The 26,958-nt window shown below is 52.1% G+C and overlaps 2 protein-coding genes across 5 annotated transcripts in view; both read right to left on the bottom strand.

Moving 5' to 3' along the window:
* MKNK1 (MAPK interacting serine/threonine kinase 1) overlaps positions 1–16,102 on the bottom strand; it is a 49,138-nt gene extending 33,036 nt beyond the window's left edge. Inside the window, exon 1 of the mRNA XM_080407673.1 lies at positions 15,967–16,102. The gene's annotated coding sequence lies outside the window, so the exon portion shown is untranslated. The remainder of the gene's footprint in view (positions 1–15,966) is intronic.
* MOB3C (MOB kinase activator 3C) lies at positions 271–25,397 on the bottom strand. 4 transcript variants are annotated; one of them, XM_080407687.1, is made up of 8 exons: positions 24,793–25,122; positions 24,394–24,576; positions 24,150–24,207; positions 23,513–23,676; positions 20,412–20,715; positions 15,967–16,466; positions 5,856–6,058; positions 271–1,864 (listed from the first exon to the last, which is right to left on the bottom strand). In XM_080407687.1, the coding sequence occupies exons 6-8, from the start codon at positions 16,382–16,384 to the stop codon at positions 1,835–1,837; spliced, it is 651 nt and encodes a 216-aa protein (XP_080263813.1). In that variant the 5' UTR covers positions 16,385–16,466; positions 20,412–20,715; positions 23,513–23,676; positions 24,150–24,207; positions 24,394–24,576; positions 24,793–25,122; the 3' UTR covers positions 271–1,834. The 4 variants fall into 4 exon arrangements, with proteins under 4 accessions (XP_080263813.1, XP_080263812.1, XP_080263811.1 ...); XM_080407686.1 differs by lacking the exon at positions 20,412–20,715 and having other exon boundaries at positions 24,793–25,397; XM_080407685.1 differs by lacking the exons at positions 20,412–20,715; positions 24,793–25,122 and having other exon boundaries at positions 24,394–24,786.
* Positions 25,398–26,958: the final 1,561 nt, after the last annotated feature.

Here is a 26,958-nt window from a genome sequence, read left to right as displayed (position 1 = left end):
TTTCATTGTTTGCCGACAACACCAAGCTGTGTGACTCACTACTGTGCATCGCCAGGAAAATGCCTTCAGGTGAGATGCTAGTGAAAAGTCTGCAAGGGGAGGATGAAGAGCAGCAACATTAGCCTGTGTAAAGCTGCTTTCTGAGATACAAGCTGAGGTCTCAACATGGTATTGATATCCATCAGTGCTGCAACCCTTGGGAAATCTTACTCTTCAAGTTATCCTGGGTTCTTTTTTAGGATGCTTGTCTTACTACAGGTGAATCAGGGGAGAATGAAATACACCAGCGTTATTAATGTTTCTTTAATTAGTAACAGAACAAAAATGTTGGGACTTTTACTAATTATTTTACACAGAAATTATTGGAATGATGTATCAGGTGGTTTTGTGTCTATTTTGCTCTGTTTTATTTCCATGTAAAAATATACATCTGGTACACAAGATTAAAAAAAATAGATTTTCACAACAAAATAAGCACTTTGAGCACTAAAAAAATCACTTGTGCACTTTAATGTTGGCCTGAATATTTACATTTTCTAGCCACATCCCCTCCCTACCCCAAAAATGTGCAAGCCCCAGATTATAAATATCAGCTGTGTCTGGTATACAAAACTTTCCCAGAAAAAGGTCAGGAAACACAAGCATAACAATGCTGTGGCTCAGACAATTTGATTTTAACTCCCTAAAACCAGTAAAAACAAAAAAAGACTTCAACTTTTGCCAAAAGAAAAATGGCACAGGGAACACAATACAAGTTATCAGGCATTGCAAGCAGAAAGGGAAGAAATTTTGAGATGTGATACCTTTCAGGAGAATAATGGCACAGACCAGGTAGCAATAGTATGCTTTCAAAAGGTCAAAAAGGTTTTATGAAGGACTGATCTTGCCTTTGTGGAAGAACAGCATAAATTAGATGTCTCTTAAAGCCCTTCTCCACCTAATTTACTCTTTACTATGCTGTAGGGTTGGATAATGGGAAAACAGTTTCTACAGACAGCATCTGCTGACCTTGAACCAAGGCAACGTGTCAGGAAATGCTGACATGTTGGTAATGTTGTTTTCTGGCAACAGTTTCTTTCCACCACTTTCTGAGTCCTTCTCTGGTAGACTGTGCTGATCACACTGAAAAGTGGCCTAGTTCACCTCCGCTGTCCTGGGGCCACCTTGCCGTTAGTCCAGCCAGTGTTGGATGCATCTTAGAACATCATGAAGTCCCGTCTGCCAAGTGTGAAAAATCCCTTGCAGGGAAAAATGGTCCCTTTGGTAAAGCATGAGCTAGGGCAGAAGGAAAGACATTCATAGCTCATGGTTAAAAACAGTACATCAGCAACTAACCACATGATCAACTGTCACCAGCTTCGCAGAGTTGATCTCGGATGTTATCACAAACCCACTGCGTGTAAGAAAGGTAACAGGCACCATTTGGTAGCCAAGGTCACACCTGCTCACAGGGCAGGAATCACTACTAAAACATTTGGAGATCAGTGTAGCTGAGATCAAAACAAGAGGAAAGGCAGCTGCAGGGATGATATCAAACATGGGATTGAGTCTTAGAAACCAGAGTGTGCAAAAGTCAACCAGACTTGCCTAGTTCTCCAGTAAGTCAGTGACTTTCTAAGGAGCCATACAACAGAGACTGGGATCTATGAAAAAATCTGTCCAGAGATGCTTGGCAAGCTCAGGATTCAGCCCTGGCCTGAAGAGGCTCTTCTGCAGTGTTTGTAGTTCATGTCGAAATGCCCAGAGCGAGCCCTTGGGAAGAGGCCTCCCACCACAGGGTGTCTTGTCCCATCAGATTCCAAATAAGCCAGCTGAGTTCACCTGCCAAAATGCTTCAGTGGCAAATTCGTTCTGTCATTTCTTTCTGCATTGAAGGGGGAGAGAAAAGAAAGAAACAGTAAGTGCGAAAGACAGGCTTTATCAGCGTCACTTGTCAGGCAGTTTGGTAGGTGTCCAAAAACAACCTGAGGAAGCAACTGTGGGAGCCTTGGAGAGCATTTCTGTATTTCCCATGCCAGCCCTCCTGGGAACTGCTCTGCCTCAGCAGCTCCTTCCTGGCATCCTCCTCAGTCTCTGTGGCACAAGGTTATTGTGGCCAAGCCCTAGCTTTGAGAGCAGTCCAACAAAGAGCATTGGCTGAGATGTTGAAAGATGCAGGTCCTGCTCCTGACTCAGCCACTGAGCAGCCAGACAAGGTGGTGCAGCACTCAGAGCCTCTGTTTGCAGCTGCTTAGGGATTCGGGATGGGGAGCTGCTCCCAGCTCTTACTCCAAGAGTCGAGAGCCTCCTCCGGGAGGAAGACTTGTGGTTTTGGCAAGGGATCCCATGGTCACACTGCAATGCAAATGAGTGCTAATAACAGAGGGCCACAGGAAACCTGTGAGACTGAGCTCTGTTTAGGTTCACAGACTGTTTTCTTTAGCCAGGATGGCATCATGCCAGCTGCATTAGGAAGGTGCCCAGCTTTCAGCTGGCGGAAGATGGTACCTGTCCTTGCCTTAAGGAGCTCAGCTAATAGCTTGCAAATCATGTACATTGCTGCAGCGAGGAGTCTGTGATTCTGTCTGCCTCATCAAGTTCACGGCTTCTGAATCTGTGTGTGCACACAGACCCCTCACACACCCCAGAGAAAGGTTTGCACATTAAAATGTACTCCCAAAGCAGATTTCAAGTAGGAGTGGTCTGCAGAGAAGGAAGGATGCAACTCTGAAAAAAGGAGAACTAGGATAGTAGGATGACCCTTGAGTAACCCTATAAAAGGCCCTTTAGTAATATAACCAAGGGAGACAGAAGCTGCGATGTCAGCTCTTCAGTGCTGAAAGCTTTGTTTTTAAAATCCATTGGGGGAGAGTGGCAAAGAGATGGCTTCTCTGTAGGGGTAACATGGAAAATCACTCAAGCACAGAACCCTGCCATCAAATGAAAAGCCGATGCTCTGCCACAAAATCACGTTGCAAACAGGAAGTGTTTGCAAACACCTCAGAACGAGAAGGAAGAAGGGGTGAGAAGACTGTAACCATCCCATTGCAACAGCATCCAGCCTACCCAACTAGTGCAGCACCATGCACAAAAGCAGCCTTGAACGGGATGGGTTGGGGCAGCCAGTGGACCACCAAGCCATCTGTGCGTTCCTCAGGCTGGCCCCAAATGTCCAAAGCATTCATCACACTCTGGAAATCCCCACAGCTCTGCCTTGGTATGTAACCAGCTGGACCGCTGCCAGTGCTGCTGCCCAGCACCGTGACCTGCCCTTGTCAGGGAAGCAAGTGCGCGGCTTCTCTCTGCCGTATTTCTTGATCTGTTAAGAGAGTGAATCACGTCCTTCCGCTAGTTCTGCCTGTACAAAGGATCCATCTCACTCTCGGCTCCCAAGATTTGCTGCTAAGAAATCACATCCCCAAAGAATCTTGACAAAAAGGAAACTGAGGCAGCAAAGGGAGATTCAGCCAGAGGCAGGCTTAGAAATTGGGAACTCACTCATCCCACAGTCCATGTGAGTTTTCTAAGCTTTTGGGCCTAATGGGACATTTTATGGCTGGGGAGGTGCTGGGTTTTTTCTTTCTTTATATCTGAAAACTGGGGCTCCTCACTAGAAAGCCCACATCTGGAAAGTTCCAACCTTAATACAGCACTCAGAGACCTGCTGTCCTGCTCCAGATATGCTCCCTCCAGCTGCTTGGGGCTTTCCATAATCACGTGCAGGGAACAGGCACCTCTGCAGGCAGGAGTCTCCTCCCTCATGGGATTCATGGGGGCTAACTCTGGCCATCTAAATGCAAGGTTAGGACAGCTTTCTGGGCTCATCAGACAGTCAAGAGAGACTGAACCTCTCAAGGACAGTTCATCTCATCCCTACTGAGAGATTACCACCTTTCCAAAGAAGGTGCAGCAGAGGCTGGATGTTACTATTTGTGCATCTTCACAACTGCTGCTGAAGCAAAGCCAGAACAGCATGACTGCCAGGCTCCCCACATGCTCCACAGCACAATTCATCGGAGCCACACCAGGTTCCCAGGGGCTCATTGGAAAGCCCCTTGGATGTCCACGGAAAAACATCCCATTTTATTGCTTTCCCTGCCTGCAGCAGAGAGAAATGCTGGTGGAAGCTAGTGGATCAATCCTAACCCATACAGACTTTGGGACTGATGGCAGGGTCAAGCTACAGCCTTCCTGGGTTAACAGCATGGCCAGCAGGACCATTTTCAGTTTTAGAAAGTTGTTTATAAGCTGCTGCAACTTGTCCCTCCCTCAGCTCAGCACTGCATCCCGGACACGGCTGTCCTCTGGTTGCAGGATGCTCTCATACACACCTACAGCAATTCATTGCCTGAGAGAAGGAGGTCTCCTGTGTGGTTGGGTCTGCTTGGGGCTTGGATGCCAGGCAATGGGCACACCAAGAAATGAGACACAGGTAGACCAGAGTAAACGTGTCTCATTTCCTTGTAGTTTAACCCTGATTGCATCTCACGGGAAAATCTGTTCATCTTAGATTCATCCAGACCCATAAATCATCTCCTGTTGCATGTGAGTCACTGGCATTGAAAGCCTATTTAGCAATGTCAGCCTCTGCTTTGGCTGTTAGGTGCTAATTATTTAAATTAGCAAGCACCGGTCAAAGGAGATGACACCATTATGGGCTTATATCAAGGCTAAAGAAGTATGTAATGAGGAGTGGTGGTGAGGAAGACTTAACAGAGGACAGAGTGATGCTGAGCTGCCAGTTTTTTGGAGCTGAGGGCCATTGTGATAATATAAGTCACAATCAAACTCTACAAAATAATGTAGATGCTGTTGTCATCCGAGTCTCCCCTGATTAGATCATCATCTCTCCATCCCCCCACATCACGATCAGAGCAGGCAGGCAGCAAATTGACTGATACAAATGAAAGCAGAGGAGTAGAGCGCTTAGCACTTAGGGGCAGGGGCATCCGCCCCTCTCCACCCCCAGATACTCCTAAACAGACAGCTCATGCTGGGACTTTTCTCAGCTCTTTCTCTCTCTGGGTCTTGCCTTGCTGCTGGATATGGCCATTTCTGCACCCAGCCCTTATCACAGTGTGCTAACCGCTGGGTTCCCTGTTAATTGTTCTCCCCATTGCAACATGTCCTCCCTAAGTCAGACCACACTCAACTTTGCCTGTGACACACTTGCTTCTCTTACAGAACCATGTGCATTTTCTAGTTTATGTGCCTGGGCTGTCTGGCCTCTGCTTCCTACTAGTTGTGCTACTTTCAAGGATTCTTGCTCTCTGCTTGGCTAATTGCTTCCCAAGGGAGGCTGCAGAGAAACTTGGGAGCTCCAGCTTGGCCTTTATAGCTGTTGTCTGGAGCTGCATGTCCTATTGGGGCTTGCCTTCCTGCAGCCTCATTGTAATTCACACTAGGATCTCAAGCAGGGACCTTAGTCTGCTAATTGGAAAACTCAGGACTGTGCAGAGGAGACCTTGGGTTCAAATCTGACCTCTAAAAGCCATGTGGACACAACTGGCTGGAAACACTTTGATGTGCAAATTGCATTAGAGCTACCAAGACAGTATAGAGGGACACCGTGTTACGGTGGTCCTGAGGATACCGAAGAGCAATTCATAGACATGGCAGCAGAGGGAAAGTTTAAGGAGCGTTTTCAAAGGGTAAAGGTTTTCCTCAGTGTTGCTGGGAAGTTCTCTCTCAGAGCACTAAGGCTGATGGTTACAGGATGGAAAACGTGGGTGTGCTTCTGAGGTAGGGTGGCTGAAAGAGTCCAGAGAGGGTGACTGCACTGCTCAGAGTCCAGCCCCCACCTGAATCTACCAGTGCTGTGTTCAGCCCACGCCACTTTCACCCCCTCCACCTCCCCATCCCTCGGGCATCCTTACCAAAGGCTCCAGCTCCCGATGGTCAACGAGGCTGAACTCCCTAATGAAGTAGTAAAAGTGCTTGTAGCAGGTGTTGACGTGAGCCTCAGCACCCATGTTGATGATGCTGTCAAAGTGGTGGATGTAGACATGGACAAAGACACGGAAGAGACGGGTGAGGATCTTAGTGCAAACTTGCTGGAACTGCTTGGGGAAGGGAACACCTGCAAAGCAGAAGCAAGTTGGAAGCCATTTGACCATTTCCAAAAAAAACCCAGCTAGCATTTAAATGTCACTCATGCTTAACAGGCAGTCATGGACGATGAGGAAGAACTCAGTGGCTAATGTCAACAGCTACACCAGGGCAATGTGCCATCTAGCTCTCCTCACAGACTTCCTCGTGGCACTCCCAGCAATTTCACAGACATGGTCTGAGGATTTGGGGGATTGCCCTAGGAGAGAAAATTTCTCATCCGGTGGAGGAGGCCATGTCTCTCCACATCTGTCTCTATGCACAGCAATCTGGCAGAGGATCCTTCAGCCTACTCTCCCTGCCTTTCCCCTACGAGCCTGTGCAGACACAGCATAAGTCAAATTGTATTTACCCAGGTCCATGAACAAAACCAAACCTCCTTCCAGCAGAAAAGACACCTTCCTTGGTTCTCTGAATGAAAAGAACAGCTCATACTGTTTTTCTTCCCACACACACCCTCAAGCATCACCTTTGATGCATCAACAGAAAACAGGTGGGTTTGCTACCTTTTTTCCTGATCCTTGTTTCAAACAAATGTCTCATTAAAACAGGAAGAAAACTGCCCATCTTAATCATGTTTAGGTTGTAATTTCATTGCACCTGTCTGATGCGCCCTCCTGAAATGTCCTCCCCGGTTGTTTGAGAATGGGTCCCGCCACACCTTGGTGTATATTTAGCCTTGTCCCACCCAAGGACACAATTTCGTACCCTGCATTTCTATCTGTTTAAATGCACTGCTATCACAGTGAAAATCTCAGAGGTGTGACACAGTCAGTGTCAGCAAGCCTGGGGTAAATCTCTACAGGAAGCATGGCTTTGAAACCCTGAACATATGTTTTTTGGGAGAAGGAAAATGAAACAACTGGAATTTGTTTTCCTGAAGCTTCTTCCTCTCCCCCGAGCAATTCAATGCAAATTTGCAAAGAACAAAATAAAAACCTCCCTTCCCACGGTTGTACCAGCCTCCTCCCTTAGCTTCTTATTAATGCAGCACATAACCTCTTAAAAATCTTTCCAAATAATCTCTGCTCAACCATAGCCAGTTCACACATTTTGCACCGTGGAAAGCATCAGCAAATCTCTCAGCTAAAAAAAAAAATTAAAAATGGTAATTTTATCTTTGAATCTTTCTCATCAGCCTTACTAGGCAATTAAGCTCTTTTTCTCAAAGGCTCCTGGCAGTTTTGTTTCCCAGCAGCAGTGCCATGCCTCTCTCCTCTGTGGGAGGCAAATGCAAAGGGCCCGTGCCTCCAACATCACGCGTGGAGCCTGTGTTTTCAATGGCCAGGGTTCGGCGGGTGCCGAGTTCAGTACCGCAGCACTGAACAGAAAACGATCTTTGGTGTAAAAGAGTCACCCTGAGCCCAGCCTGGTCTCCCTTTGCTCCCTGCATGGCGAGGGTGCAGCAGGCAGGGCAGCAGCGCGTTGCTCACGCCACAGGCAGATGCCCCAGCCAGCACTTGGAGGAGGACACGTAGCTCAGCTCAGCATAACACGTAGCTCAGCTCAGCATAATGTGAACACAGAGAGGTGGTTCGGGGACTGATTCGTGGCCGCTGCTGTGCAAAATGACGAGCAGGCTGCAGCCCCTGGGCTGCTCCCCCAGCAGGGACCTCCACATGACCCGTTTCACTGCCAGGTCTAACAGATCCCGTTAGGACTTTCGGGGAACGGTGTTTGCATCTGGCAAAGTACAACCAGGCTGTCGGCATGCCAGCAGCTTAGAGATGGTACTGGAGATCTGCTTCTGCCCCACACCCTTGCCTGCAGAGCTCTCCTTGCCTGCCAGTCGGATAAGGGTGGGGATGAGAGAGAGATCTCCAGGTTTCCCTGCAGTCAGGAAGGACATGACGCTTTATCAATGGCTTCATTTGAGCTTTTTGCACTGAGTGAGAATTTGCTGAGCAAATAAAAGCCATAATCACCCAGCTGGGGACTCAGACATGTAGTTAGGGTGGCCCCTGCAGACCAGCGTTGAAGAACCAGTCAAGAAACATACTTTTTTTAATAAAGAAAAATTCATTGCAGCAAGTAATTTTTGATGAACACGTATTGCCGGGCCCTGGCTGGGGAATACATGCTGTTCTGAACAGCCTGTCTCCCTGGGACCAGAGTCGAGCAGTCGCTGCTGGGAAGTCAGCAAAGTGCCAGCAGGCAGCCAGCAGCATGTTTGTGGCCTCCAGTTTGTCACTCGTCCCACTCGCCTAGTGCCTCCTCCGGTCAAAGCAGGCAGTGAGGAAGAACTCAGACCTGACCAGCTGCCAGGAGTTTATTGCCAAACTGCAAAGAGCGATAGCGAAGGAAAGCAGCAAACCATAACCCAGTCCTGAACTCAGAAAGAAGCAGGACAGTGAGTGGACAGATCAGAAGGCTCTCAGGCTCCAGGGCCGACAGCATCTGTGGTCCAGATGTTGCTGTTAGATGAGCCACCTCTAGAGCTGGCAGATGGTGGCAAGTAACTTTATACCACTTTTGTCCTGAGGTTAGCCAGGAACCGTCTTGTCCTACAAATCAGCTGCCAGCAAGTCTTCATGGACAAGCTGGCAGCTGAGAGACTTCGAGGTGAGACACCTCCAGCTACATCCTGCGCTCTCCAAAAGCAGCTCGTGCATCAGGGAACAGATATTTAGCATAAATCAGAGAACAGTTTGGGTAGGAAGGGACCTTTAAAATTCATCTACTCCAAATCTCATGACCATCAGCAACTATGAGAGCTGCGGAGATACCTAATACCTAATGATGCCTGGAAAGATACCATCAAGCTTCCAGGACCTAAAAGTACCCTTTGGGCTACCCAGCACTGTGCTTTCACATGAACCCAGCAGCAGCAGGTCCCGTGGGGTGAAGCTGGGCTGCTCTGCTTTGTGTCCATCACAAGGTGTCAGTGTGTGGCCACCCCCTCCAGGCCCGGCCAGGCTGTAGTGGTGGCTGGCTGTCACTGATGGACTTCTGCAGGTGACCCCTCACCCGAGCATGTCACAGACACCACCACCCACTATGGTCCTTTGGGTCTAGGGGTCACTGGGGTCCTGCTCTGGCTCTTCCCCCCGGCATCACCCCTCTCACTCATACACATGCCCAGGGAGGCAGGGGCAGCCGCAGCAGCACAGGACACGACCCTGGGCCCTGGGGTCCTGCTTCCTCTGCTGGTGCTGCAGCCATGTCTGTGTGCCTCTGCCAGGACCCTCAATACAGGCTACGGATGCTTGGCTGGACCCTGCATCTGGCACAGGGGCCTGTGCCAGCTGATCAAAGCGCTTCCCCACAGGAAGGAAGCAGGGTGGATATCTGATAAGCAGGTTGCCTCTGCCAGCAGCAAGTCATGCCTTGCTGCTGATCTCCACTGACTTGGAAAGCAAGCCACAGCAGCCACAGCAGGCACTGGCCACGCTGGCGAGGAGCTGGAAAAATTCCCCATCCCCTCGCCCAAAGCTGAAAGGAAAGGGCTTTCCAGTAAAGGCTGCATCTGACCAACCTGGGGAGAGCAGCAGAAAGATCTGGCGTAAATATGGCTTGCCCTAGGTCACAGCTGCTGGCGCAGCGGATGTCCAACAGACAAGGCATGTGACATCCTCTCCAGCGTGCAAGGGGACACAGCGAGAGCAGGCTGTGCCTCCTCCCTGCAACCAGGCGCACACTGCAGCCAGCACGTCCCAGCAAGGGGGAAGCCCTGGGACAGGGATCTCAGCACTGGCCACACACTGGTCCTGCCCTTGCTGATGTTTAGCTTTAAACCGAGCAGCTGAGCTCCCATAAGTTCATTTCAGAGCCATCCTGGCTGCTACAAGGGGTCACCCTGACAGCAAGTAGGGAGCAATGGGGCCCCAGGCATGAAGGGTGGCAGGCTGCTCCCCTCATGGCTCCCACCTCCCTGTCAGGCTGGGCCAGGCAGTGGCAGAGAGACCCCAGTAGCGGCCAATGCACCGATAAGCAGCACCTGGGAGCAGGGCAGTGGTGGCTCTTGCTTGGGGGACTTCATCTTGGAGGTGGTGCACGGTGGCATAAACCAGCAGGAGTAGCAGCTTGGTGAGATGCACGGATGAGGCTGGTGGGATTGACTGCATGGCTGAGATGACCTTGTTAGCAGATGTATGGCACACCAGGGGAAAGTCAGGATGAAGCCCCAGGTTTTGGCAGAGCACCCTGGCAGGTGCTGCTGATGGGGTTTGCTTCACCCTCCCAGCCCTACACACGTACTGGGACCCAGCAATGCCATTCCACTGCATCCCACTGATGCTGGTCCCAGCTGCCCCAAGGGGCAGCAGAACACCACAAAACCCACCTGGGCTGATTGAAAGGCATTGAAATTACTTTTACATTTAATTCACTGGTGCTCACCATCCAGCAACCTTGGAGAAAGCAGCAGCAAACCCACAATCTGGCAAGCAGTAACCCTCTGACTCTTGCGTGATGACGAGGAGGGGACCACAGGATGCAATGTGAGCTTGCTCAGATACTGGGAAAAAGATTTATACACAGGGTCAGCTCTTCTCCTCCACCCATGATCACAGGTGTGCACTAACCAGATGCTCCACACAGACCAGACAGCCAGCGGCTGGGAGCATTCACCTGTCCCAGGACGGAAATGCAGCCCGGTCCCAGGAGGAGTGGAGCAGAGCAGCCATCCACAGCGCAGCAAAGGGAGAACCTTACTCATGCTCCAAGCCAGGGCAAAAGCTGTCAGGTACAATTTCACTCACTGCAACACAGCCAAGGCACTGGCAAGCGGCATGACTCACAGCCCTGAAATGAATTAGCACCTTCAGTTTACCTTGGATGTTTTGCTTCAAAACCCCAAGATGTGATTTAATGCTCTGAGAAATCTGTTTTCCCTACTCTGTGCTGATTGCTTCAAAACATAAGGAAACCATGTGGGACCACATGTAAAAGGAAATGAAAATGAGAGGTAACAAAGTGCCTGTGCATACGGAAAGGGACTATGAATGGCTTTTGGATCTCTCCTGCCATCTCTCCCATCCCTAACCCTCATGCTCCAGCCAATTTAATTTTTTCATGATGAATCAGTACTGGGAAGCTATTTTGCTTCTTGGCAATTGTATTTTTTTCCTCTGCAAAAGCAGTAATTCAATGAACTACATCATGAATTATTGTTGTTGTTGCTATTTCTCTACTCCATTTTGGCCACCATGGTGTTCAGTGATTCATTTTTTCCTAAAAATAAGTCTTTAAAGCCCCATTTAAAACTAATGGCATGATGGCAGCTGCAAGCTGGTGTGGTGTTAATTTTGGAAGAAAATAGGCAGAAAAAAAGACAAATCATGTAAAAAATAGCCAGCTGAGAGAACGGCAATAATTAGCTGAATTCTGCACATTTTTCTCCTGTCGTTATGGGGAGAAAGTATTGGATCATTTTGCACCAAGTTTTCTCTGGTTTTTATAATTGTTTTGGGACCAGGCTTGAATGGCAGAGCTTGAGTTTTGAAATGCTTTCCAAGAACTCTTCCAAAATCTCCTGTGACTGATGCTCTTTAGAGCTGCAGGCACATTTGGCAGAGAGCACGGGGTGTTTCCGGCGCTGAGTCTGATCCAGACTCTGCGTCTGCTCTGATTTAATAACGGAGAGGTTTCAGAAGCCGTGATGGTGCTGATGTAGGATGCCTGGCCTTGTGCAACCAGCAGTCTGATGCTGGGCTGACCAGTGCCAATGCAGCCGACTGCCATGGGCCCGGCAAATCCCATCCACCCTCTTCCCCAGTGCGCTACTGCCCCACAGCACCTCCCTAAAACCAGGCACCACAGAGCAGAACGATGACTGGGAGGAACCAATATTTTCCAGGTGGTAATTTGTTCATGTGGCCACTCACTGAAGAAATCTACTGATATAGTTTTACCAGATGGTAAAAATACACCTGTAGAATCATTTATTCTTTTCCCTGCATGGGAACAACGTTCATTCTCCATCTAAATGTATTTTTCAGGACAGCCACATTAATTGGAAGAGTGGAAACAGAGTGCTAACGTATGCGAACTGATGCAGGTCATCTGGGAAAGCTGCTGCTGCTGTAGATTTATAGTGATCAGGATGGCATAGCTCACTCCATGCAGGGATTTGTCTCATCTTGACTGGCAGACAAACAGGTTTCCGCTCCAGAAGAACGATTATACAACAAAGTCTTTAAGTGGGACCGAGCCCTGCAGGTGGATTTCCCTGAGGTTGGGGAAGACACAGTATCTCTCCTCAACCCCTGCTGCGGTACTGCCCTGCTTGGCAGCCCCCCCAGCCCCACAGGGATTTTCTACTGGTGCAAGTGTGCCATCCGAGGGCTGTGGTCCTGCTGGTTAACTCTGCCAGGTCACAAGCTGTCTGCTGGCATCAGGCTCCTTTGCTGCTGTTTTGGATATCAGCTGCATACACTCTGCATCGCACAGCTTGGCTAAACCAAAGGTGTTTGTCACCCAGGTTGCTCTGCTCCCCTCCCACCTCTGACACATGCTGAAGGACCAGATACTTTAGTGGTGCATATCAGCCCAGTTCTACTCCAGTCACCGAGAGTTGTGCCTGTTTACCCCAGCCAAGGACTCCCTCACGATGCCAAAGGATGCTGTAAGCCCACAAGCCAGTGAACCATCTGTGCTCATTTCCACCTGAGCCTCTCAACCCAGCGTGAAGTATTTCCCCTCTTTGACCCATGAAATACCTCTCCCTTAACTGCCAGCAACAGCCATGAGCGAGCCCCACCGAATTTCATGCTGCTTCAGGCTTTGTGGCTTTTGGATGGAAAAGGATGCTGAGGTTAGCCTCAGGCAACATCAGCAAATTTGGGGAACACTTGCTGTTTCTTAAAAAAAAAAAAGATAAAAAAGAAAAAAAGAAAAAGTTGATTTTGTCTGTGGTCAAGTGGCCTTAGCCAGGGAGACCTTTGTACTGGGACAGTTTTATTGCGCATAGCAAAGAGGGGCCAGGAGGTAAAGCTGAGATGCACAAGGCTCATGAAACACCTGCTGAGATGGTGGTCGGCTGTCCCAGTGGACCTCTTCAGTACAAGCAGGAGTGGAACAAACCTTCATGCTAAATCCCATCTCTGCTGCTACTATTGAAGAGCCTCACTGCAACTCCAAAGCATGAAATATAAAATCTCCCCTCCTCACCTCATCAGACTCCTTTCCCCTCCTTAAAACAGCTCACATCTCCCCTATGTCCTCTCGGTGCCTTATTCCCCTTGTCCTGGGTCTTTTTGCAAGGGGTTGGCTCCCTAGGAGGAAGGCTGAGCATCCCTGTTTTTTCACCTGGTCCCTGAGCCCTGCATCCCTCCCCGCTGTGCATCCCCCAGACTTGCCCATCATCTGGCGAAGCAATGAAGAGCAGCCCGGCAGGAACAGGCAGATGTGACATTTCCCTTCAGCCAAACACCTCCATCTTCTGAAATGCCAGAGCTGCCAAGCAATTACCCAGCACACAAGGCAGGCCACTGAAAGGCAGTTAATTGGGGACACACTGACAACAAAGTGCCACCAGCTCGCTCCTCCCCCTGCCTCCACAACAGCCTTTCATGCATTTTAAAGTGTGATCTCTTTCCTAAGAGAACTAACGGAACTAAGCTAAGTTTCCTTTCACATGTGTGAGGCCAGAGCCTCACGCTGGCAAGGGGACTGAAGTCACTCAGGGACACAGGGGTCCTCGCAACAAAGAGGTTTGGAAGAGGCACGCAGGAGTGGCTTTGGAAGAGAAAAAAATGGGTTTGCCCCATGACTGTTTGCAGCCAGCCCATACCTCACCCAGAACTGTCCCCATGCCAAAACAAAAGAAATGGAAACCAGAGGCACCAGCCATTCCTCCCCAAGTTGAGATGTGTTACACTTCAGAGGGAGAAGTGCCAGAAATCAGGTGAAAACCAGGAGGGCCACGATTGTACTTGGGTTTTGCATCGCAGAGGGAGATGAGGGGTAGCAGAGGGTGCTGCGACGCCACTATCCCTCCCCAGCTGCCTGTATTCTGCTGTATTAAGACTCCTTGTAGCTCTGACTCCCCAAGGCAGCTTTCAAGCATCACATCCCAATTCCCACCTGAAAGGCATGAAATTGGGCCAGGACACTGTCCTTTCTGGATGGAGAGAAAACAGCGTAAATCCACGTCTGTGCCCCTGCTTTTAATGGTGCGCAGAGCTTGTCCTTGGGAACAAGCCGCTTGGGGAAGAGGCAGCCTGTACCCTGTGGCTGCTGTTTCGCCCCTCGGCAGCAGCAAGCCTGTGCCCAGCTGCAGCCAGAATCAACGTCGATTTTGTTGTCCCCAGCAGAGCTGGGGCTGCCGGCACAGAGCATCCTGCGCTGACACTGTCAGCCAGCCACACATCCAGACTCCTCCATCTGCCACGATGCGTGGAACCCACTGAGCCCACGAGGGAGGGATGCCTCCGTGGCACAGCAGATGCCCCCAGTGAATCCCAGGGGATGGCTCCCTGGCGTGCACTGAAGGCAGCCTGTCTGCCTGTCCTCGCCCAAGGATCTGGCACTGCACTACCCAGCTCTGCCCCAGACTGCTGGCAAGGGGAAGGCAGCAGCAATTGCCTGCAGGTCTTGGCTTCAGGTGATGGAGGGAGAGAGAAAGAACCCCCCAGAGGGGCAGTTGTACCACCATAACCCCAGGCAAAGCCAACGGAGCCAAGTCAGACCAGGGGTTTGGGGGGCCACCCCGTCCCAGTGGCCAAAATTAATAGTTAACCAGCCTACCAGCACTGCCTCTCCTCTTGCCTGCAGAGAGCCGCAGCCCCTCCAAGCCTCCAAGGACCAGAGACTTTCTTGAAAAAGACACGCAGCTAGATGCTACAGCACAGCCAAATGGGGCTACAGCAGTCAGTGGCTGCCAGCAATCCCACATAGACCATTTTCTTCAATGTTTTCCAGCATATTAATAAAAATCCTGATCCAAAACTGCACTGATTTCATACAGCTCTGTCAGCTCTGCTGCTTGAAAAACCAAAAAAGTCAAGCAGACTTGCAAAACCATGCTTGCCTTCCCCCTCCCCCCTGCACTGAAGCTCCTTAAAATCTTCTTTTACGTTCAAGTAGCTTTGTGTTTCATCTGAAAAGCAAGTGCTCCAAGGCATAGCCTGAGGCTCTGGCAGCCCCACCAGGTAAGGCATCAGCTCCAACCCTTGAACTCATCTCCCCAAACAACAAGAAAGCGGCTAAGTAGCAGGGCTAATACGAGCCTTGGCAGCTGCCAAGCGCTGGAAGTCAGCAGCAGAGGGGTTAGTTTGCAAGTTGTGTTGCCTTTGGCAGCTGCTGCAAGCTCCTAAGGCCCAACTTTTTGAAGGGGCGCATCATATACCCTGGGGGTTGACAGCTGGAAAGGCCAGATCCCGGGGACAGGCATCTCCACTCAGGCAACACCTCAGCTAAATAGCATGATGTGATGTATAATCAGGGCTGAGATGAATTAGCATAGATGGAAAGGAGCTGAGAAGTGAAGCAGCAAGGTGGGACGAGGGTTAGACCTTGGAACCATGAACCTACCTGGAAAACTAGAAAGAAATTGAGTCAGTTGAGAGAAGAGCATGTTGCAGGGGTGTGATGACAACTCTAACAAGCCCAACTGTGGCTCAGCTCCTTGAGGAAGAGCAAGGAAGCTGACGACCTACCAAGCCTCAGTTTTCACAAGCGCAGCATACCTGGAAAAAGTGCAAGCACAGAAAAGGACAGCATTGTTTTCCACATCCCCTAGGAGCAGGAAGAGGAATGCCAAGCTCAATTAGCAGCAAAGGGGAATGGGACAGATACTGAGGAACACCTGGAACAGGAAAGGCCGCAATCCTTGAGGTTGCAAAGCTTGGCAATACCAACCCTGAGGTGCACCGGCAGCGTGGGAAGCTGCACCAGTTACGACCCCAGCCTTCTTGTGAAGAACCAGCACACACTCACCTATCCTGGTGGGGAAGATGTCCTCGTTGTTAATGAGCATCTCAATCCAGTCCATCAGCATACACATGTACTGCGGAGCCGACAGCTTGGTCGGCTTCTTGTATTTGCTATCATCCTGCCACCTGTACTCATACTTGAGTCCACCGGACATGATGGGGCAGCTTTTCTCCGTGCAGTACTCCGACATGGTGCCGTAGATGAGGTTGATGCGGTTGAAGAAGTCCACTACGTGCACAGCGATCCAGTCATTGATGCTCTCGCCAGGAGGCAGCTGCACCACTGCTTTCAGGTCCAGCCCGGACTTGAGGGAGGCCTGGGCTTTCTTGTACAGCTCAAAGCGCTGGGTGCCCGGCTCAAACTTCTTTCGGGGACGAAACGTTTTGTCTTTGTTGAAGACTTGCTTGAGACACAACGCCATAGCGGGCAGGACTGGCCAGAGTGAGGGCAGAGGCTCAGCGCAACGTGAAACCCAAGTCTGGGGTCTTCAGGGGCAGAGGTTTCTGGGGGGAGAAAAAGACAGATTTTGGTCACATATAAAGCCAGCTGCATGCACAGGCACGCTTGCAGGGACGAGTTCACACCAGGATGCTGACTGACCCTGCTGCTCTGGCAGCACATGGGGACAGAGATTTAGGATGAGTTCCTGGCCCCTCCACACCCACCAGGGTGACCTGGAGCAGCTGCTGCCACCTCGAACAGCAGCTCCCAGCACTGGAGAGTGTGAGCGCTGCCACACAAGCCCTGTGCAAGGCTTGATGGTAGACAGAGCCCTTCCTCCCTCCTGAGCACACCAGGCTCAGCAGGCTTCAGCCGGCCTCTTACCTCCAGGGCTTTTATCAGTAACCGTTGCAATAAGGCAAGAGCCGTGATATTGCCAGAGTTCACCAGCCTCGGCAGTCCCAACCTGGTGGCCGTTTCCTCTTCCAGCAAAGGGGAAGCATTTATTTCCCAGGAAGTTCCAGCACAAATAATCCCCGACCCTGCCGCGGTGCCTGGCAAGCAATGCCCCAGGGACCACGCTGCGACTGCAGCTGGCTGCTGGTTCACACAGCCCCAGCACTGAGATCAATGGGAAAAGGGGGGATTATTTTTGTTGTTCTGCCCCGTCTGTTTGTCCAAAAGAACAAAACCCGCATCCAAAGAAGGGAAATGGCAGCTCCGCACAGCAACACGATGTGCCAGGATGCAGCCGGCCCTCCAGGCATGCACACAATGCACACAGGAGTGTTGGTGGGTGGCGTGGTGAGCTGATGCTCCAACTGCCTGGGTCTGGAAGTCACAGCTCAGCAAAGCGCTGAGCTCACCCCTTCCTCTCTGAGGTTAGCAGCACAGACCAGGGCTGCGGTATTTCCCCTTTTTTTTTTTTTTTTCCCCTTTTCCTCCCTGAAGCTCCAGTGGAAATCCCATCCACCCCAGGCTGTCCTGGACAGGCTGAAATTGTGCATTTCATTAACCTGCACTCATGCCCAGTGGTGGTAACATGAGATCAAGGCCCCCTTGTGCTAAATGCTTTGCTGGGGCTTCAGGAAGAGAAATCCTCCAACAGCCTCCCCCCTTACAGGAGGAGATGGAAAAAGGCTTAAAAAAGGAAGAAAAAGATTCATGGAAAGGGGAAGTGACTTACCCAAAGTCACAAGCAGGAGGGGATGGTGCTCTAGCAAAACTTGGATGCACATTCACTGTTAAAAAGACAGCTTTTAGCTAAAAGCTTGCTATATAAACTTTTGTTTTCTAAACTTAGTCCCAAGCCACAGGCAGATCCCATTTTGCCCAGCAGAGACCAGCTAAACACCTTACAAGAGAAACCCTATGCTTCCCTCAAAGCCCACCCACAGGGGCATCACTGGGAGACGGCAGGACCTCATGATCATCCCAAACACTGGTAGGATCTGCCCAGTGGGGATTTCTACACCACAGCCAGCACGTGGCTGTGAGGGGAAAACCCTGGTGTGGGTGCAAACTCTCCCGTGGGTGGAAACCCCGGCATGAGTGCTGTTACGTTACTGCACTAACCACTTTCCCGCAGGCTGGAGTGGTGCTTTGCCACCAGTATGTAGCTCACAGCATGGTGGCACCAAATCCCACCATGCTCTGCTGTGTCCAGGTACAACCAGACCTGGAACTGTAGGGGTTTAGGTGCTTTTTGTGCCATGAAGCAGGTCACAGCCATCACGCAATGTTATGCGGTGTGACTTTAATAGCAGGGTATCTGCAAACCTTACCTAGCTCGTGTGGCTGGGTGGGTATTTTTTAATGGCTCCAGCCCTGTTGTCCTCATGTATTGCCAAAGGGCAATGATGAGGGGATGTTTCTTGGATGCTTTTCCCTCCCCTGTCCCAAGCAGCTGACCCCAACCATGTCAAAGAACTTGTTCCTCACTTCAAAAAAAAAAAAAAAAAGAACCACGAGCTCTCCAAAATGCCAACCGAGGAGCCGGCAGTAGGAGGGGAAGTGTCTCTGGTACGGCAGCCCAATAGAGGCCAGAGGACGCTGGGCACAGCAAGGCTGTAAAGAAAAGCCCTTATCCGGGGCTTCCCACCCGGCTGTCAAATATTTGAGGCACATCCTGTTGATAACACCTCTAAAAAAAGCCTCCTGGGGATTTTGCTAGTCCATAACAGTTTCTCAAATACGTACATATACATACATATATGTTTATATATAACTACTGCAATGGGGATACTCATCTAGTAACATAGGAAGTGCTGGGATATCCTTCAGGACGAGGCATCCAGCAGGGTCTGCCCGTGTGGAGGTGGGCGTGATGGGGCGACCAGCGCCCGGCCCTGCAGCCAGCGTGGGAGGGAAGGGGCCAGCAGCGCCTCTGCTGCTATCACCCCCCCCCCAAAGCACTCATTACCAACTGGCTCTGCCACCAAGCCAGGACATGGGGCTCTCCCTGCCTTGCTGTTGTCCATACTTTCATATGTGGATTTTTTTCCCCTCTCTCCTGTCACACCAGCCGGTGGCAAAGGGCTCTAGCTGAAACATGAAGGCCATTAAAATAAGCAAAAGTAAACAATTGTGCTCCTAATGAGAAGTCAGGATTTCCCCATCTGATGTTTTGCAGCTTCCCAGGATGGGGATGAAGCAGCACCCACCAATCTGTCCTGCAGCTCACTCTTCCCTGGCCCCAGCAGCCCCTTTTCCTAGCACCCAAATAAAGCCCTGTGACTGCCACCCCGCAGGGCTGGAAGGGCATCAGATGGCACCATGCCAAGCCTGGGTCCTCGGTCTCTTTTCTGGGAAGATGGAGGATGAACAACTTGGTTATCCCCATGTCTATACTGGACCAACCCCACCAGGCTGCACAGTCCCTCCAGGTTAACATCAGTACAGACAGGGCTTGGGATCTAACCTAGGAGGTTTCCCTGGGACTTCAGCAAGGCAAGTCAGGCCAGCAGACTTTCCTCCGTCACCATTTCTGTTGGCCTCGGCTCCATTCGCTCTGCTCCAGGAGCTATTGCTGTTTGCAGGCTCTCCCATGCAGAGACGGGGTTGTTTCCGGGGTGATGAGAAGCCACCCCGGCAGATGATATCCCATCAGATGTGCCACTTGCAGGGGCCATCAGCAGTGAAGTCAGTTTCCATTAATACTGGGGGCTGGGGGGGGTGGGGGGGGTGTCCCTGTAACTCATCCCACAACTGCATCTCTGCATCACTCTGCATCATCCACAACTGGATCTCTGTTACCCTGCAAGCTGCTCTCACCCATTAGGCAGGTGGGAATGTGCTTCATGCTTCAGTACCATTCAAATAAAACACCAGTTCAAAAAAAACCCAAAAACCAAAACAAAAAACAACCAAAAAAAAAAAAAAAAGAGCAACAGACCTGCTAAGTATCTGCCAGGTGTCTTCCTACCATTCCTGGGAGTGGGGAAGCAAAACCCATTGCTGCCCAAGTGCTCAGAGCAGAGCTGTCCCCTGAGCCCACAGGATTCCAGCATGGCATCTCTGCTCCCCAGGCAGCAGTGCACACCGGGGCAATGAGCAGTTTTGCTTTCAGGATCCTCATCAGCATAACTACCAAATTACCAAGTCATTAAAAGGCCTTGTCAATCTAAAATGGAGAAAAGTGTTCTCCAGAAATTAAATTTAATGCAAAGCCAAAAAAGACATCCTGGGATTTCCTAACCGAAGAAGCAGAGATAGGCACCAGACAAAGAACAGATCTGTTGCCTACTTCGCTCCAAAGCTTTTTCTGTCAAGAGAGATCGAAGTGCAGGGAAGGATGTGAGCAGTGGAGGGAGGGAGCTGCACAGAGGCCAGGACCAGGGCTTGAAATACCAGCCACGGCTCTTGCAGCTGGGGTGCTGAGATGGGACATATCAGCTTGGAGCAAACAGGCTCTGCAAAGTCACGGATGCCCCAGTTTCCCCTAGGGCAGGGACCCAGCACCTGCCCCCACTTTATGGGAAGAAAAGCAAAGCCCTTTAGGAACGGACCTGGACACGTCCTGAGTCTAACTGGTGGAAAAGGGCATCAGCAGCAAACACAAGATGAGATTTTCCCAGTGTCCACCTTTATGCATCTGACTCGGCCAGTGCTCTTCCATCACCAGCCAAGTATTTGGGACAGATCCATGTAAAGAGATGGAAAATGGGAGATTTTCCAAGGTTTAGCTGCAGCACAGAGTTCAGCTGAGCCTGATGTTCAGGGCTGTCGCATTCCTGGAAATCAGGCTGTGGTCTGCTGGGGCTTAGGGTGGGACAGAAGACCCGTCCAAGTCCAAATCGCCACTCGCACTGCCTGTTTTGGGAAATCCAAAGGGCGAGCTGCCATTCAATGAGCTTAAACAGCAGCTTTCTATGACATGACCGTACACATCCCGCTGCCAGCCCGTGCCAGCAGGGCCTGGACCGGCGCCGCGGCGGCAGCCTGCAGGTCTCTGCCTTAGGTTCCCACGTGCAAAATCAAAGCTTCCCCAAGAGGAGCCTTGGCAAAGGCTGCAGCCCCCCTTCACTGCACTGCAGTTCCCATCACGGGGTGGTGCCAGCACCCTGGGGGCTCTCACATCCCTTTCTGAAGCATCTGCAAACCCCCAAATCAAACCTCACCCTGCTCTAGGAGCGGGCAGAGAATGAAGCAGGCAGCCACGGAGCTGGCGAGTTTCTGCGCTGTTACCCTGTGTCCTCACCGAGGACAGTCAGAGGAGCATGAGCAAAGCTGCTGGGTGGAAAGAGGCAGCTGCTTCCCGTGGGATGTCCACGCCATGGATGCTCGGTGCTCACCCCCATCCATGCTCCCAAAATAGCCTAGCTTTGCAGAGGGCTGGCTACAAACCCAGCTGAGCGGCCACAAAACCTCGTCCACAGCTGTGAAGGCTGCTGGCTTCAGTCCTGCCCCTGTTTTTACCAGAAGCAACAGAAACAAAACTTAGTTGAGTTTAGCAAGAACCAAACGAGCACAGGGTTAAGCACCGCAAGGCCAAGGCAGAGCTGCTGCCAGGGATGTAGCAGGCAGAAACACGTGAAAAACTGATTTCCTAGATTGCTGGCAGACCCAGAGATGAAAGGAAATGAACTGGACGAGAGGGGTATAAGTTCAGGGTCAAACTAAGCCGCTAATTTCAGATTTGAGGGTTGTTTTGGTCTTTTACTTAAGCTTTTTTTTTTTTCTTTTTTTATCATTTGAAAACCACAGAGGAACACAGCAAGGCAAAGGCTTTGTTGTAAATTAAAAACAACTCTGAAAGGTCTGTTTAGAAACTGGCAAAACAAAAGGGGAAAGCAGGCAGAGCAGCAGGAGGGGGGCTTCCTCCCCCGGGTCCTGCAGGCGTGACGCAAGGTGTGGGTTTGACCCCAAGTAAGGTTTAGTCAGAAACTCAGCAGAAAGGATCAGTCAGACACACTGCCAGTCTTCTGCCTCAGTTTCCCCAGTTTCAGAGCTGCTTTCCCTCCCCAGGCTGCCTCTGTATTAAGGGCTGCAAAAGCAAAAGCTTCAGGGGGAAAAGTGCTTTGCAAGCGCCCCTGGGAAGCATTCATGATTATGGAGGGTAAGAAGAGAGAAAGGCTCTGACACCTGCACCTCCTGTGGCTCCGGTGCTGAGCGCATGCTCTCTGGATCCAGCCCCAGACGGTTACACACTCGCACAAGCCTCTGACTGGAAACCGCAAGCGGCTCCTTCAGCTCCCACTGCTTTGGGAAGAGGCCGTGGAGGGAAAGCACAGGTCCATGCAGCTCCAGCCACTCAGAGCAAAGTGTAGTTTAAATAACTACCAGTTCTGCACATCCCCATCGGGCTTCCCCGGGGGGATCTTGCCTTCAGCCACCTAGATCTCTACTTCTGCTTCCTTGCTTTAGGGGATTCCCTTCTGCTCACCACAGGCAGCAAAAAAGTCCCCTCTTGCCCCGTCCCCAGTAGAGGAGCAGGACAAGCATCAGCTCGGTCACCCTCTGCCAGAGCACCAACACAGTCAGCCAGCCTCCAGAGGGACAGTCTGACCAGAAACCAGATGGCCCTGGGGCTTGGCTGGCTTTTCACTGCTCTTAGGAAGCATCGCTGTCTGGCTGCTGATTTGACAGCCCTGTCTCCGAGCTTTCCTTCTAGCCCCAGAGGAATCCTGTTGCAAAGTTTGGTCTTCAGCCTGTCCTAGAGCATCTCTGCAAGCAGGGCTTCCTCTTGGTGGACTTGCACCCCAAAGACCAAAGCAGCTTTCCCCAAGCAATCCTTGAACTGCAGCCACCCCAGCCCCAATCCAGGCAGGGGCTGTGGGTGCACGGTGCTCCCAGGGAAGGGAATGTATCCCCTGGTTTCCAGCCTTTGTAATAGCCACGCCTGGTTTTAATTGTCTAAGGAAGGGGGGCTGCAGAAGGAGGATGCTGGGGAGCACAGTCTCGGGGCACTGGCCCTGCTCCCTCTGTGCTTCCTGCTGGAGCCAAGCCCCAGCTGGGCTGTCCGTGAGAAATGGGGTTATTGGCTGCTGGTCCCAAATATAACCCAAACGATGGAAAATTCCAGGAAACGAGCCAAGACAAGATGCCGGGAGGGGGATCAAGGCCCAGCACGCAGGCTGGGAGAGCTGCAGAGAAGCCCTGGGCTCTCGGCATCATCTCTCTACCACCAAATCCTCCTCGTGCAAACCTCCTCATTGCAGCAGAAACCCACGAGAGGTGCAAGCATCCTCTGATGCAGCCCCTCAGCACCCATCTCTGGAGCAGCAGCAGGACTCAGGCTCCCCGCCACAGCTGGTGGTAGCTGCTAGCAAGAAGCCATTCCAGTGCTTCCCCTGGCTCATGTGGCACTCGAAAATTCCCAGCTCACGCAAAACAGACCCAGCATAGCTTCCAGGAGTGGGACCACACACACTTTGGCTGGCCCCCCACTCTCCCACTCCTTGTCCTGCCTCCCTGCCACAGCACCAGCAAAACAGCAGCTCCCTGGGGACCACAGCCTGGCCCAAAGGTACCAAAACGTTTTTTCCTGAGTCACCCAAGATGCCTCTAAGCAGAAAATCAAAGCCTCATCTCTCCAGGCTAGAGACAGCATACCCAGTTCATTTTGGGGGGATGATACCATGGGGCTGGGGGGGCTTTTTAGGGGTACCTCATTCCTGGGGGCTGAAATCTTGCTGCTGCCACCAGTGACTTGCTGGGAGTCCTGCAAAGAGGTGTCCGACGGCCTCCGTGGCACCCGACTGCTGTGGTTCAGTCCCGAGAGTGATTACTCCACCATCAGAGCCATAATCCCAAACACCAGGAGCTCCAGGCCTGTGAGCTCAGGGAAGAAGAGGGGAGGAGATAAGCCAGCTGCTGAAAACCCATCTCCACCGCTCGCTTTCAGCCAGTTTCCCCTGCCCACAACTTTCTGCCCTCCCTCTGACACCAGCAGAGCCACTGCCAGGACTGTCCCAGCGGGGAACGGGTCCCTGCCCACACCGCGTGCTGCCTTCCCTGCGGGTCCCGCTTCCCCGGCGCGCTGCCAGCCAGCTCCACTACTGCCTGCCCTGCCGCCGCTGGCTCCCAGACCCTCCCGCATCCCCCAGACAGGCTCCCCTGGGATTTACACGCTGGCAGCTGAGCCGAGACACGCTAGAGAAAGGGGAAGAGCCTTCTGCAGGCATCTGTCCCTGGCTGGGCAGAGGATTGCTCCTTCCCAGGCTAACCCCAACCAGGTCTCGCCCAACCCGTGCTTAAAAGCACCCCAGGAGCATCCTCAGGGGTTTTCCACCTCCAGGACTCACCTCATCCCCTGGCACGCCCGGCTTCCAGCCCCAAATCCCTTCACTGCGATTTCTGCTCCTACCGAGGAAAAAGGAAAAAAACCCCAAACTTTAAAAACTAATAACGACGCCTCCCCGTTGGGACTGTGGGCGGTTCGGAGCTCGCAGCGGCAGGGAGAGTAGCTGCGCTCCGGCACTCGCCGGGCTTTTGGTGGAGAAACCCAGGGCCGAGGGTTTTTCTCCGGCCGTGATGTCACATCCTTACCCCGCCGTCAGCTCCAGACGTCCCTGGAAAACCCGCCGGGAAGCCTGGCTGGCAGCCCCCACGGTGGGCACACGCTCACGGCGAGCCCCCACACCCACGCTCCATTCCTGGATGCTGAGGTCCTTTTTGGCGCACGGCCCCGTGCTGCTGGCTGGCTCCGGGCTTTCACGGGACAGCGGCTTGCTGGGGGAAAGGAGATGAAATCCTGCAGTGTGTGTGTGTCCCCCTCATCTTCTGCAGTCTCGCTCCCTCCATCCTTCCCCCCTCTGCACGCACACCAAAATCAGCCGGAGGTTTCAGTGCCAGGCCAAGCTGGACGCTGTCCAGAACAGAAAAGCCAGAGAGGGGAAGGAAAAAAAAAAAAAAGGGAAAAACTTCGGCTGCAGAGAGCAGACTTACTTTCTGTCGGTCTCTGAGGTGGGGTGAGTTCTGAGCTGTGTTGCGGTATTTAAATACCACTCGGGGAAAGCAAGCCTGTGCCAGCACGCTCTGCTCTGCGCCGAGAGGAGCGGCCAGCCGGCATGGGGCAGCTTGGTGGGGGCTGGGACTCCGGTTGGGGCTCATCCTGGGTGGGGATGTAAAACTGGTGGTGCACCCCACGTGTGATGCTGACGGGTGTTGCAGCGGGGTGGGAGGCAGGAGCATGGCCCTAGCACTCCTCATCCCCTTCCTGGCGTGGCGGTGTGCTTCCCAGGGGAGCAGCGCGGCTCAGCCGCGGCGAGATGAGATGCTAGCATTGCTGGAAACATCTGCAAATTGTCTGGAACTGGGACAGCTGTAGCGAGGGGAAACGTTTCTAGGCTTTGCTTAAAAGTGCGTTAAACTCAGGTTCAGCCAAGCATTTGTAGGTGATGGGGCGAGCTGAGGAGCAGGGCGAGGCAGCGGTAAGGAGCAGGAGTGTGAGAAAGGAAACCACAAACCCAGCAGCCTGAGACAACGGGAAGATCCGGCTGCTGGGTGCATTTTTACGAAGCAGGAGGGTTTAGGATGAGGGGGTTTGCCTCCCTGAACCCTGCCCGGCTTCCCCTGCTATTGCCACCACAGATTTACCTTCTGACACCATGCAGGCTGTGCATCCAGTTGGACACATCCCTGCAGATCTGGACTTCTCCTGTAACGGGGTTTCTCAGTTATAGGTGATGCCAGGGTTTGCCCTTGAGGCACAATGTTCAGACACAGACTTTAAAAATAAAGTTATGAGCATGGTGATGCCAAACACCCTTGATTGTCCAACAGCCTCCCAGAGCAGCCATGAGGGAGCGCAGCCCAGGCCCTACAAGGCATCTGCTCTCCATTCCTCTCTCTCTGAGCCGGTGCAAGGCCCAGCACAGCACTGGTTTTGTGCTGCAGGTGCAATACAAACTATTTGCCACCTGCAGCAGCATCTTGGTAGGAGCAAAGGAGACATGGGAAGGCCCATAGCAGCAGGCAGATGGCTTTCAGCCAGAGCCAGAGGGAACCGAGGCTTGCACACCCCAGCAGCTCCTTGCTTTCCTACCTGTCACTGTTTGGGACATGGCTGAAGGGCAGGTCACGGGCCAGGAAATGGGACAAGGACACGCGAGGACCTGCGGGATTCACCCCTGCTGGGCACCCCCTGCAGCGTGAGGTGGCTGTCTCACACCTGCGGCACGTTTCTGCAGAGAAGATAAAACGCGGAGGCGAAGCACCCTGCACACTCGGCTCCGGAGGCAGGAGGGAAGCACGAGCTGTCACACTCACCCGTGCGGCTGCGTCCCACCGTGACCCTCAGGTGATTCAGTACAACAGCAGTAACCCTGAAAGCTCGTCTCTGCATGTACACCCACCCCCAGACCCGCGGGCTGCTTTATGGAGGCAGAGCCCAGCCTTGCCCCGCTCCTGAGCAAACCTCTCGCACCCATCGTAGCCAGCCTCAGGTTGAAGCAACACCCCTAAAATCAAGATCCAGCTCAAGCAGCCCAGAAGACTCTTCCCGGTCACTGGCAAACCAGCCCCTTGTCTGGCTCCAGTAGGTTCAGGCAGCAACAGCAGCTCTGCAAATCTTTTGTTGGCACCTGGGGGAGTGTCCCCAATGCTGGATGCTCCCTGCTGGCACATCTCAGCCGCGCCAGGTCCCAGCACGGGCCGAGTAATGCTACTGTCCTCCACCCCAGGGACCCAGCAAGCACCAGTGTCTGAGCTTCTCCTCAAGGAACGCAGGAAACCACAAAATGTCCTCGGACCTCAGGAGCGGGAGGCAGAGGTCTGCAGAGCAGATGTAACTCCTGACAGCTAATGCCAAGCCAGGAGGAAACTTTCAACAGAAACCTCAGCAGAAAACGGGCACAAATCCAAAACTGAGGGGGCTTGGCTGTATAGCAAAGACCCTGAAAGGAACTCACGGCCAGGATTTACATCCAGGCAAGACAGAGCCAAAATACTTGGAGGTGAGATGGGGTCCTCCCACCCACAGCAGTCTGGAGCCAAAGGAGAGGGGCCTGGAAGATAGCAGGGGGCTGAAGTTGCATCAGCTGCAGCCCTACAAGTCCACGGGGGTGAGCGGCACCTCCTCATCAGGGAGTTACTCCCTTGCGTGGGGTTTTG

The sequence above is a fragment of the Falco punctatus genome (genome assembly GCF_963210335.1).
Source record: "Falco punctatus genome assembly, chromosome: 11".
Classification (NCBI taxonomy): Eukaryota; Metazoa; Chordata; class Aves; order Falconiformes; family Falconidae; genus Falco; species Falco punctatus.
This window is presented reverse-complemented; position numbering and strand designations above follow the sequence as displayed.

Coding starts and splice junctions, on each gene's coding strand:
- MOB3C (XM_080407686.1), bottom strand. CDS start 16,384: ATGGCGTTGTGTCTCAAGCAAGTCTTCAACAAAGACAAAACGTTTCGT. Junction 6,059..15,966: donor CATCTTCCCCACCAGGATAG/GTGAGTGTGTGC, acceptor TCTGCTTTGCAG/GTGTTCCCTTCCCCAAGCAG. Junction 1,865..5,855: donor ATCGGGAGCTGGAGCCTTTG/GTAAGGATGCCC, acceptor CCTTCAATGCAG/AAAGAAATGACAGAACGAAT.